At 36.5% G+C, this 13,135-nt stretch overlaps 1 protein-coding gene across 1 annotated transcript in view; it reads left to right on the forward strand.

The window, feature by feature from the left end:
- CHM (CHM Rab escort protein) overlaps positions 1 to 13,135 on the forward strand; it is a 221,307-nt gene that overhangs the window by 74,435 nt on the left and 133,737 nt on the right. Inside the window, exons 3-5 of the mRNA XM_043459787.1 lie at positions 1,693 to 1,765; positions 7,359 to 7,483; positions 7,869 to 7,875. Of these exons, the coding sequence (XP_043315722.1) occupies positions 1,693 to 1,765; positions 7,359 to 7,483; positions 7,869 to 7,875 (205 nt within the window). The remainder of the gene's footprint in view (positions 1 to 1,692; positions 1,766 to 7,358; positions 7,484 to 7,868; positions 7,876 to 13,135) is intronic.

Genomic DNA, 13,135 nt, shown 5'->3' on the forward strand with positions numbered 1-13,135 from the left:
GTTTTTTTTTGTTTGTTTGTTTGTTTTAATACTTAGGGCATTTTATAATTTTGTTGAGTATTATATTGATGTTTAGATGATAGGAAGGGATGACAGAAGTGTATTATTATCAGGCAAGGGAGAAGAGAGTATAAAGTTGCTTTGGAAAATCTAACATCCTTCTCTTGCCCTCCTTCTCTTCTATACTGGCTATTGCCCACCTTTTTCTTCTCCTGTTGTCTCTGATCCAAGGTATCACTGCTTCTAGGCTTTCTTGATTCCAACTTCTAGAATTGAGAGTATAGCTGAAATTCTATCTAAATTTTGAAGCTTTCTCAGGATATGGACAGTGTATGAATTTGCATTATCCCCAAGAGAACTATCAGATTATAAGTAGTGATCTGTTATTAATAGGCCTACTTTCACAGTTGTTTTTTTTTAATCATTCTCTCTGTTAGAGCAAGCATTGATTTTTGGTAAAAAATTTGAGGGTAAAACTGATTGTTCTTAAGACCAATCAAGAGTTGATTGAAGAGAAACCTATACCGGTATTTTGAGAGGCTATTCAGTAGTATTATGGATGAATAATTTTAGATATCCTATTAGAGGTTTTAGTTTTTGTTTTAAAAAGGCCTTTTATAAATTCTTATTTCCTTAGAGCAAGATCCGGAGAAGCAAAAATGAAAACAAAACCAACAATGTCTCAGAACCAGAGTGAATATTATAGGTGGATTTTAGTGTACTTGGGGGCTCATCATACAAAGAATCAATGTAACATGATGAATTTTGTAAGGATATGGAAGCCCAGTATATAGTGCTGAGAGTTCTGGTTGCCAGAAGTCTGCTACTGTGTGTGTGTGTGTGTGTGTGTATATGTGTGTGTGTGTGTTAGTCACTCAGTCGTGTCCGACTCTCTGTGACCCCATAGACTGTAGTCTGCCAGGGATTCTCCAGGCAAGAATACTGGAATGGATTGCCATTTCCTTCTCTAGAGGAAGTCTGTTACTATCAGAAGTTAAGTAGGAGTCCAGTGTCTACAGGGTTTATCAGATCCTAGAAGATCTCTGGGTTTTATAAAATGGAGTGATTTTCACAGTGCTGTGGAGTGAAGAATAGTTCAGTTATCAGTAGAAATATTGTTCTTCTTATACTTATTACAGAAGTCTTGTGAATAACTGTGTCTCAGGATTTACTTTTATTTTTGGCCCTGAAGGCTTAGAATGGCACAGGGCCTTCCACTAGAGTAGCCAGTAATATGTGTATGTATAAATAAATTTATTTATGTATTTATGCATGTGAGATGAGTTCTCTGGTGGTGCTGGCAGTGGATATTTACTGCTTGTGGAAAACTTAGCAGTTTTTTCCAGTGGCCTTCTTTGAGATCTACCAAGATTTTCTTCCCGGCCATTTTTATTAACTCAGAAGTAAAATTTGTTCATTATCACCTGCTCAGAGACACTTGATCAGTGCAGAAAGTTCCAAGGAAGCCAAAGAGATTTTTTAACTCCTTATATAATGAAAAGTTACCTTTGAGGCCTGAAAGTCCCACTTCCATTTATTTTGTTCTGTTACCTCCTCTGATTCTCCACATTGCAATTATGTGTGCTTTTGAACTCTGAGGTAGCAATGTTAAAAATGAAACGGGATGAAGATCTGTGATTAGATTTTTTTATACCCTTTCATTTACTCTTTTTTTTTTTTTTTTTGTTACAGAAGAAGCTACTATGGAGGAAACTGGGCCAGTTTTAGCTTTTCAGGTCTGTTGTCCTGGCTAAAGGAACACCAGGTAAAATTCTTATCTTACTTTTTTTTTTAGTTAATTTATTTTTTAATTGAAGGATAATTGATTTACAGAATTTTGTTGTTTTCTGTCAAACCTCAACATGAATTAGTCATAGGTATACATATATCCTCTCCCTTTTGAACCTTCCTCCCATCTCCCTCTCCATCCCACAGAACCACAAAAGCCCAACAGGTAGAGATTTATAACAACAATAAAAAGTGTGACTGAATAAACACATATACATATATACACATAAGCATAATCAAAACAGTCCAACAAAAATAAAGTATAATAGATTGACATGGCGAACAAAGGAAACCAAAAATTGTATCTTCCAGTTAAGAACAAAACTAACTAAAGCACAAATTAGAAAACAAAATTAAAGCAAGGTGCCAAGTGGGGAATAAAGCAATGTAAACATAACTAACAAATATGTTGAGAGGAAAGGAACAAAAGAAAGAATAGATATGCAAAGTTAAATAGAGGAAGATAAAGATTTATATACATTAAAGATTAACTGCAAGGGGAAAAGAACAGTAGGAAAAGTAAACAAAGGAATAAATGTAGAAAAAATAATAATAGGTTTTAAGAAATTAAAAATTAAAACTTAAAAAGGAGAGAAAAAAAAGGAAGACGAAAGAAAAAAACAAGGAAAATTCCACAGAACTGCAAAAGCCCAACATAGAGGCAGAGGTGTAAGATAACAATAAAAGTGTGACTGAGAAATAAAAAAGCTCAGAAACTTACTTAGATTTCATAGTGCCAGTAAAACCAACTACAACAGAGGGGGGAAAAAAGAAACCAAAAATAAAAAAGTAAAACATAAAAATTAGTAAGATTCTACAGAACAAGTCAAAACATAAGAATAATAAGTTTTTTATTGAGTCACTGCTGTCAGAGTCCTTTCCCTCTCTGGAAAAAGTCCACCTCACCTCCCTAGGATGCCCTCCAACACTGTGCTGACCTCTGAACCTGTTGTGGGGGCAGTTCAGATTCTAATCTGGTCCTACTTCTATGTGTTCTTGCCGCCAGTGTCCATAGTATCAGAACTAGTGTGTTTTCTTTTGTGGAAGCTCTCAATGTCCTTTTATATATTCCTGGACACAGAGTCTGCCTAGTTGATCATGTAGAGTTAATCTGCAGCTTGTACAGCCGGTGGGAAGGTTTTGCCTCTTCTACCTTAGCCACACTGCCCCTGGGTTTCAACTGGTTTTACTTCCACCTCTGCATGTGTGTCGTCCACTGGGGTTTGCTCCCGAGGCTGCCTTGGAGGACTTGGGTCTGCCCCAGTGAGGACCAGGTGTGGAGGTGGTGCAACTGCTTGGGTCACAGATACTGGCAGCACTAGGTACTCAGGGGAGTTGGCAGCTAGGGCAGCAGGAAATATAGTGCTCTAGAAGGGTGTGGCAACCAGTATTGCCCAATACGCCCCAGTATTCTTGCCTGGAGAACCCCCTCTCTGACAGAGAAGCCTGGCAGGCCACAGTCCACAGGGTCGCAAAGAGTTAGACGTGACCAAAGTGACCCTGTGTGCATAGACGCAAGAGTTTTTTTTTTTTTTTTTTGCCTGTGACAACTCTGCCCCAGTGCGAGTTATGTGTGAAAGTGGCACAGCTGATTGGCTTGTGGAGACCCTGGCAGTACCAAGTATTCAGGGACACGGACTGCCTCCACCACAGGAGTTATGGCCCTATCAGAGTCTTTTTCCAAGCCTCTTGTAGCTGGCAATCAGAAGGCCTCTTTGGCCAGTCTTTCTCCATATCTCTGACCGTTAAGGCACTTACAGGGCTCCCTTTCCTGGGGTCCTTCTCTGTTGATTGGTGTGTCAAGCACATAGAGGGGGCCCTCCTGGCTGGGGTCCTACTTTCTAGATCAGCCTGTCAGGCACTTAAAGGAGCACCCTGGGTGGGGTCCTACTCTGTAGTTCAGTGTGTTAGGCATTTGATGGGTCAGCCTCTGTATTGTTCAGCTGCTGGATCCTGGCATGGAGAGAGAGAGGCTTTGGTGATGGCTCCACCCCCTACGTGTGACTCAGCAATATTGCCTTGCTTCCATGGCTGCCTGGCTTTCCTCCACAAGCATTTCCCATCACAATCTCCTCCCTTACATCCCCTCAATCTGTTTTCCCACAGTCAACAGCAGCGCTAGACCTGGGGTTGCTCCACAATTCCTAAACTACAGCTCCCAGTGGCTGCACCTTCTAGGTGATCTGCATCCCTGTCTGGGGTATGTATGGCTGTGGCAGGGACTGTCTGATTCTCATTCCATTTAGGCTGCCACAGATCAGTTGTTTCACTCTCAGCCTTAAATGTTTCTCCTCTGACTCAGACAATTGCCCCAATGTGGGAATCGGACCCCTGCTTCAGTTCCCCCACCCACAGAGGGGAGGTTCAGTCCTACTAACACTCCTGTTTTTTCCCCTAGTTCCTTTCTCCTGCTGAGTTTTGCGTGGTTCTATATATTCTTTTCTGCTGGTCAGGTACTCCTGTCTACTCTCAGCTGGTGTTCTGAATGCACTTCCGTGTCTGAAGGTGTATTCATGAAGTATCCATGGAGAGAGATGTACTGCATGTCCACCTACTCCTCCGCCATCTTGTTCTCCCTTATCTTCTTTTTTAATTTACTAGATTGTATTTTCTGTCATATAATTACTCCATGTTGAAGAAGACATGAAGGTTCATCTGTATTATAGGGTTGATAATTTTTATTTACTTATTTAACAAAAATTCTGTAGTCACCTTTTTAGCTAATATTATCCCAATGCTACTAAAATATAGTAGCATCCCTTTTTAAGCATAAATAAATATGTTGACTGAAGAATAAATCATATATGTTTGATACCATGTTCTAATTACTCTGTATACCCAAATATCAGGCAAGTTTTTTTTCTCCAAAATATTCTTTCAAAAAAATATTTCTATCCTTAGAAAATCTCACATATTACTAGTTCTTTCAGTTAGTATGTTTGGGGAAAAAAACTAAATATTTTGGGGAGATACATTAATTTGAAATGATCTGTCATTGTTGGTTTTGCTTATATAGAAGTCACCTGACAGAATCATTAAAAACAAAAAACAACAAGAAATTTCATATATATTTAGTAATTCCCCACCCCCCAGAATAGAATTTCACCACTCCAATGTTAGACATTTTTCTAAAGTAATTTTTATAATATCATTTACAGCATACATTTTACATGCAGAGTTGGTTATGTCTTGGAGTTTACCAATTTTTATGAGACATTAAAAACTGTCTTAATTTTCTATAAATGGTACATGTAGCTTGACATGGAATTCCTTCTGAGAGCATCATACATAGACTAAGAAACTGCTGTATCTCAAAAGGGTTTAGACTTTTGGGGAAGAAGGATGGTAGATTCTAGAACATTGTATTCAGTTACTTTCCATGTACCAAGTACCAAACTAAACATTTTAGTTTCCTTGATTGATTTAATAAGTGACTCAAAAAGTACCTGTAGTGATGATAAAGAAATTGACATTGAAGATGTACTGAAGGTTCAGTTTGAATGCAATTCAGTATGCAATTAGACTGTGGAAAAACAAGCAATATTTGTGAAGTGACATTTCATGTAATAATTCAGCTATGTATAAATCAAGAAAGTAAATGATATAAATAGATTCATTTAGCTATTTTTTATCAATATGCCTCAAATATTTTATGTTGATCAGGAACCATTTTTTGAATGTAATCCTTGGCAAGTGTGTGCGAGGGTCACCTTATATTGAAGCATATTCAGTCCTTCTATGAGAAAATTTAGCCTAGATTCTCAGAACAACAGCAACCTAAATATAAATATCTTAAATGTCTGAATGGAAAATTTTGGGTGAGTGAAGGGATTTTTTAAAAAATAAATTTTGAAAAAAAAATAATAAATAAATAAATATAAATAAATAAATAAATAAAAAATAAATTTTGGTAATGGATTAGATTTATTAAAACAAGGTATTTTTGTAGACATTTATTTTAATGCTTCTTTTACTACTCCAGCATCTTGACTTTGTTATCTTATCCTTTTTCCCTTCACATACTTCTTTTTTTCAGGTTGGTAACCCTGTTCATAGCTCCTATACTTCACCCCCTGTCTATTTGTGTTGGGATGTCTAATGATTATCTAATAATTACACTTGATAATAAGAACTTTCTGTTGCTACTTTTTGTTGGTTTAAAATGTTAAATTCAAGACAGTGGAGCCTTTTAAAAATAATTATTGCCTACTTTGTGATCTGTAAGTTTTGAAATTTTCTGAGGTGAATTTACTTAAAACAAAGACTATTATAGTTATATCTCACTACTAGTTTATTGAGTATATATAATACATTAAATATTGTTTTTTCTCTGAGAGATGTGTATCAAGTAGAATAAAATTTTGAACAGATTAAAAATTGACCCTTGAGATTTGGAAAAGTATGTCTTGACAGCTTCAGAAATCCCCTGTATTTGAATATTGTATCATGTGATTTTCTCCATAGAATATAATTGGAAATTATGGAAAAATTTAAAAGGCCACTTTCAATCCTTAGTAAGAATTTGAAAGTGTGTTAGCTTCTCAGTTGTGTCCAACTCTTTGTGACCCCATGGACTGTAGTCTGCCAGGCTCCTCTGTCCATGGGATTTCCCAGGCAAGAATACTGGAGAGGGTTGCCATTTCCTTCTCCAGAAGATCTTCCCAACCCAAGTATTGAACCCAGGTCTTCCGCACTGCAGTCGATTCTTTACCATCTGAGCCACCAGGGAAGCCCTAGTAAGAGTTTATATACTTTATTATGTGTTCTTATTTTTAGTGTATTTCTAAATATAAAATTTTAGGTTCATTATTATAAAGTCTTTAGTTATGCTGGGCTGAGTACTTTTCAAAAATACTTTTACGTATAATCAAGAATTGACACAGCTACTGACTAACCTTTAAAAATCTGAAATTAAGTAGAATGAAGTAATTTGGGGCCTGCTGTTTTGACAACAAAATTTTAAAGCTTTTTTAGTAACAAGTAATATGTGCACCAGTCTTCACAGTTAGTACTAGTGATAAAGAACCTGCCTTTCTATGCAGGAGACATAAAAGACATGAGTTTGATCCCTGAGTTGGGAAGATCCCCTGGAGGAGGGCATGGCAACCCACTCTAGTATTCTTGCCTGGAGAATTCCATGGACAGAGTAGCCTGGAGGGCTATGGTTCTTAGTGTCACAAATAATCAGACACAACTGAAGTGACTTAGCCCGCACAGTGTGCATCAGATATGGTTAAGTCTTAGCAGATGAAGGGTTTGTTGTCCTAGTTCTTAAGCAGTGTCACAACAGCCACATCCAAATGGCTGCATCAAAACGTCACATATCCTGATAGAAATTGGTAAACCAGAATTAGCTTTTGATAGGATAGATTTTTATACATTATTTTCCTTCCCTTCCTTTAAAGTTGCACACTATGCTGGAGTTGCTTCAATGACTCTGAAGTGATATCCTTTGAGTTTTGATGGATTGGAGGGAAAGGCATGAATTTAGACAGATATAAATTTTCTCAGAAAAGTAGAAGTTCAGATTACCCATTTTAATTAGAATTTCTTCTCTGTATTTTGTTTAGGAAAACAGTGATGTTGTGAATGAATGTCCAGCATGGCAAGAGAAGATCCTTGAAAATGAAGAAGCTATTGCTCTTAGCAGGACAGACAAAACCATTCAACATGTGGAAGTGTTTTGTTATGCAAGGTATGATAAGTATTTATTTACAATAAACAACATTAATGACTTCATATTCACATCTTTTCAGAAGAAGCCAACAGTAAGAATTTACATGGCATTGGTTGCTACAAGTCTCCTTGATATGCTGACTTGCCTTCTAAAACATATAACTTTCAGTTTTGTTAGGTTTGTTCATTTGTATTTTTTTTTTTTTAGATTTCACATGTAAGTGGTATATAGTATTTATCTTTCTCTGTCTGACTTAATTCATTTAGCATAATATCCTCTAGGTTCATCAGTATCATTGTAACTAAACTTCAAAAACAAGCAAACTCATAGAAAAGAGAAAAAGAAATCGTATTTGTGGTTACCAGTGACATTGTAGTAAGGGGTGGCAGCAGGATACAGGGAGGATTGCATGAAGACAATCAAAAGGTACAAACTTTCAGTTACAACTACTAGAGACATAATTTGCAACATGGTTAGTATAATAAACACTGCTTTGTATTATATATGAAAGTTGTTGAGAGAGTAAATCCCAAGAATTCTCAACACAAGAAAATTTTTTTTTTCTATTTATTTTTAATTTTGTATCTGTATGAGATGATGAATGTTCACTAAACTTATTGTGATAGTCACTTCATGATGTATGTAGTACATCAATCATGCTGTGCACCTTAAACTTACACAGTGATGTATGTCAGTTATATTGCAGTAAAACTGGAAGAAAACACTAAAATGTAACTTTAAGTTTTCTTTGTTAAGATAATCTTACATTAATAATTTGTAATTTACCAAGCTCTTTAAATACATTTTCTTGTTTGATCCTTACAACAGTCCTATGCTAGTATAGAGCAAATAGTTAGATTTTTTAGAGTCCTCAGTGAAGCTCAAAGGGTTTAATTTGCTGAAGGTCATCTGGCTTGATAAATGTCAGATCCATATCTAAGCTAGTTAGTGGTGGCGTGCATACGTACTCAGTCGTGTCTGACTGTTTTGTGAGCCCACAGACTCTAGCCCAATGAGGCTCCTTTGTCCCTGAGATTTCCCAGGCAATAGTACTGGAGTGGGTTGCCATTTCCTTCTCTAGGGCATCTTCCCGACTCAGGGATTGAACCCACGTCTCCTGCATTGGCAGGTAGATTCTTTACCACTGAGCCACCAGGGAAGCCCTAAGTAGCAGTGGAGTTTTAGATTAAAACCCAGGGTTTTTAATCCTAGTTCGATGTTCTTCTAACTCTTCTTAGATAATATTCAGTATAGCAAAATGCAAAATTATAATTTTGAATTAAAAAAATCAAATTCAGTGGCGGTGACATTTTGGGGCATATTTTTGTAAATCATGAGAGAATGGGGGAAGTAATGCTCTCAGTGTCTCATTCTAAGTGAAAGAATTCATTGTTTTAAAATAATTAGAATTTTTTTTTTCAGATTACATGGTTAATGGGCTGAAAGTTAACCATCACGTAGTTCAGTGCAATTTTTGAAGTAGTAACAATTTTTAAAGTAGTTAGAAAGTCAAGGGATTTAGAACATCAATGTCAAGCTCTATAATAGCAATTAAAACTTAAAATCCAAGATACTAGAGATTTTTTAGGATGTGTACTGTCATTATACATAGCCTTGTTGTGGCACAGTGGTAAGTATGACCTGAGCCCTTGAAAAGTTGGGGTACTTGTCATTGATTTCTTAATGTATATTCATATCTGTCAGGTAACTAGCATTTTCTGCCATTAATACACAGTTAATTTTCTATGATTTTATGTAAAAGGACAGTCTTTGAAATGTCAGGTACAGATTATAATTTGCATATGCTAAATGGCATTCAGTAAGAAAAGTATAACTCTGATACTCTTCAGAGCCAGTGTAGACTGATTTAGAACAAAAGATGATCTCAGCTATAAAGTCATATGCTTTAGCAAAAGCAGGAATAAATATTTGGTAATTTTATTGTGTGTCTATGAATACTACTTGACTAGAATATAGTGACCGTCATACTCAGGCCCTTTGAGAGGTACTTTTGCTGTTTCAAGGTCTCTGATTTCTCTACTCTTCATGACAATTAGTGTTTATGATTTCTAATGACTGATATGATACATTTTGAATGTAGAGGAAATCATCTTGTTTTTGATTCCTGGTCTCTTCAGTTTCACTTTTGGAACTTCCCAAAGTGATTAGTTTGTGAAAAAGTAGTTGTAGTTTCAGACAGTGAATTTTAAATCATTGTAACTAGTATTAAACACATATCTTTATTTGGAGAAGAAAATGGCAACCCACTCCAGTATTCTCGCCTGGAGAATCCTGTGGACAGAGGAGCCTAGAGGGCTGCTGTCCATAGGGTTGCACAGAGTCGGACACGACTGAAGTGATTTAGCATGCATGCATGCACTGGAGAAGGCAATGGCAACCCACTCCAGTATTCTTGCCTGAAGTAATCCCAGGGACAAGGGAGCCTGGTGGGCTGCCGTCTGTGAGGTCACACAGAGTTAGACACGACTGAAGTGACTTAGCAGCAGTAGCAGCACATATCTTTATTAATCAAAATAGGAACAATTACCTTTCAACACATTTTTACCAACGAGAAATAAGTTTGTTTATTCCTATAGCATAAAAATCTATGCTTCAGGATTTGACAAACTCTTGGAAAGCATTTTCTACCTTCTGCTGGTTTTGGAAGCGTTTTCCCTGCAAAAAGTTGTCAAGATGTTTGAAGAAGTGGTAGTTGGTTGGCGAGAGGTCAGGTGACTATGGCAGATGAGGCAAAATTTTGTGGCCCAATTCATTCAACTTGTGAAGCATTGGTTGTGCGATGCCATGATCTTAGTATTTTGAATGTTGAGTTTTAAGCCAACTTTTTCACTCTCCTCTTTCACCTTCATCAAGAGGCTCTTTAGTTCCTTTTCACTATCTGCCATAACGGTGATATTATCTGCATATTTGAGGTGGTTGATATATCTCCTAACAGTCTTGATTCCAGCTTGTGATTCATCAAGTCTGGCATTTTGCATGATGTACTCTGCATAGAAGTTAAATAAACCAGTGACAATACACAGCCTTGTAGAACTCCTTTCCCAATTTTGAATCAGTCATTTTTTTCAAGTCCGGTTCTAACTGTTGCTTCTTGACCTGCATACAGGTTTCTCAAGAAACAGGTAAGGTGGTCTGGTATTTTCCATAGTTTGTTGTGATCCATATAGTCAAAGGCTTTAGCATAGTCAATGAAGCAGAAGTAGTTGTTTTTCTGTAATTTTTTTGCTTTTTCTATAATCCTACATATATTGGCAATTTGAGAAGCTGTACCATTTTACATTCCCCCTAGGCATGTGTGAGTGACTGTTTTTCCATATCTTCACCATCATCTGGTGGTATAACTTCTTCAGTGTAGCCAATGTTTATAGGTGTGTAGTAGTGATATCTCATTGCAGTTTTATTTTGCATTTCCCTGGTGCTTGATTTTCAGTATCTTTTCATGTGCTTGTTTGCCATCCATATATATATTTTTTGGTGAGATATCTGCTCTATCTTCTGCTCATTTTTTAATTGGGTGGATTTTTTTTTTCCTGTGGAAATTTAAGAGTTCTTTAGTTTGCAGATATTTCCCCCTAGTCTTTAGCTTGTCTTTCATCCTTTTTACACATGGTATTTTGTAGAACAAATGTTTTAACTCTTTTGACTCTTGGCTTAGGTATAGAGCCAGGAGATTTTTTTCTGTTTAAAAAAAAAGTTTCATAGATTTATGTTTTATATGTTAAGTACACGATCCACTTTAAATTTTTGTTTATGGTGTGAGGTTTAGATCCATGTTTGTTTTCCTTTATTGATATCCAGTTCCTTCAGTACTATTTGTTGAAAAGGCTATTTCTCCTTCATTGAGTTACTTTTGCAACTTTGTCAAAAATCAGTTGGCTATACTTGGATGGGTCTCTTTCTGGATTCTGTTTTCTTTTCCATTGATTTCTGTCTTTGCCCATACCAGTATCACACTGTCTTGATTACTGCAGCTGTAAGTTGGACTTAATATCTGTTAGAATGATTTCCCCAACCTTGTTTTTTTTTTATCAAGATTATTTTAGCTGTTCTGCAGTTTATGCCTTTCCATATAAATGTTTTAATAAGCTTAACCATGTCTAGAAAATGTTGCTGGATTTGATAGGAATTGCATTAAAGTTACTGATCAACTTGGGGTGAATTGACATCTTTTTATTTTGTGTTTCCCAATCTGTTGACAAGTTATGCCTCTCCATTAAGGGAGGTCATCTTGATTTCTCTCTATAGGATTGTGTAATTTTGTGCTCAATTTCCATGTTGTCATCATCATTCTGTCTTATCTCTAAGTATAATTAATTATCCTATCATTTTGTAGTTTAATGGTTAGGCATGCAACATTTTGCTGAAAGTTGTCACCTCATGCAACACACTTTGGTTTCCTGGTTTTCAAAATAATGAAAGTGAATACAAAGCATGAACAATTCTATGGAAAATACACAAATCCCATTTCATATTATCACTTTTCATTTTTAATGTTTCTTAATGGCAATTGTGCTGTTATGTGGTTATGTGGCCAAAGAGCTTTCAACATGTGATCTCAGAAAAACCTAAGGACACATGTTTTGAATTGCCTGTTGACCTCTGGGAAATTTAACAGTATCTTACATTTGCTTAATATCTTATGTTTGATTAACCTTTTAGAACTCATGGGGCTTCCCTACAGGCTCAGCTGGTAAAGAGTCCACCTACAATGTGGGAGACCTGGGTTCAGTCCCTGGGTTGGGAAGATCCTCTGGAGAAGGGAAAGGCTACCTGCTCCAGTATTCTGGCCTAGAGAATTCCATGGAGAGTCCATGGGGTCGCAAAGAGTCAGACACAACTGAGCGACATTCACTTTCACTTTAGCGCTCATGGAAAATACTCTTCAAATATTTTAGGTCATTAATCTTACACTAGCCTTATGAAAGTTAAGGTAAATGAATGATCTTCCATTTCATAGATGGGGAATCTCAGGGATTAAATGACTTGCCTGTTATCTACTAAGTAACAGATCCAGAACTACAACTTTACCCACTACAGTTTCCTAAATCTGAAAATCTTGACATTAATGATGTCATCCTTTTTTCATTATATTTAATTGAAGTTACTAGATTATAACAGTAAGGAGCGTGATATTTTATTTCTATTTTCTAAAATTAAATTTTTTTCTTTTTTCTTTTTTTTTACTTTACAATATTGTATTGGTTTTGCAATACATTGACATGAATCTACCACGGGTGTACATGTGTTCCGCACCCTGAACCCCCTTCCCACCTCCCTCCCCATCCCATCCCTCTGGGTCATCCCAGTGCACAAGCCCGAGGACCCTGTATCATGCATCGAACCTGGACTGGCAATTCATTTCATATATGATAATATACATGTTTCAGTGCCATTCTCCCAAACCATATCCCACCCTCGCCCTTTCCCACAGAGTCCAAAAGACTGTTCTATACATCTGTGTCTCTTTTGCTGTCTCACCTACAGGTTTATCATTATCATCTTTCTAAATTCCATCTATATGCATTAGTATACTGTATTGGTGTTTTTCTTTCTGGCTTACTTCACTCTGTATAATAGGCTCCAGTTTCATCCACCTCATTAGAACTGATTCAAATGAATTTTTTTTAATGGCTGAGTAAAGTTCCATTG

This window comes from Cervus canadensis, chromosome X (genome assembly GCF_019320065.1).
Source record: "Cervus canadensis isolate Bull #8, Minnesota chromosome X, ASM1932006v1, whole genome shotgun sequence".
NCBI classification, from domain to species: domain Eukaryota; kingdom Metazoa; phylum Chordata; class Mammalia; order Artiodactyla; family Cervidae; genus Cervus; species Cervus canadensis.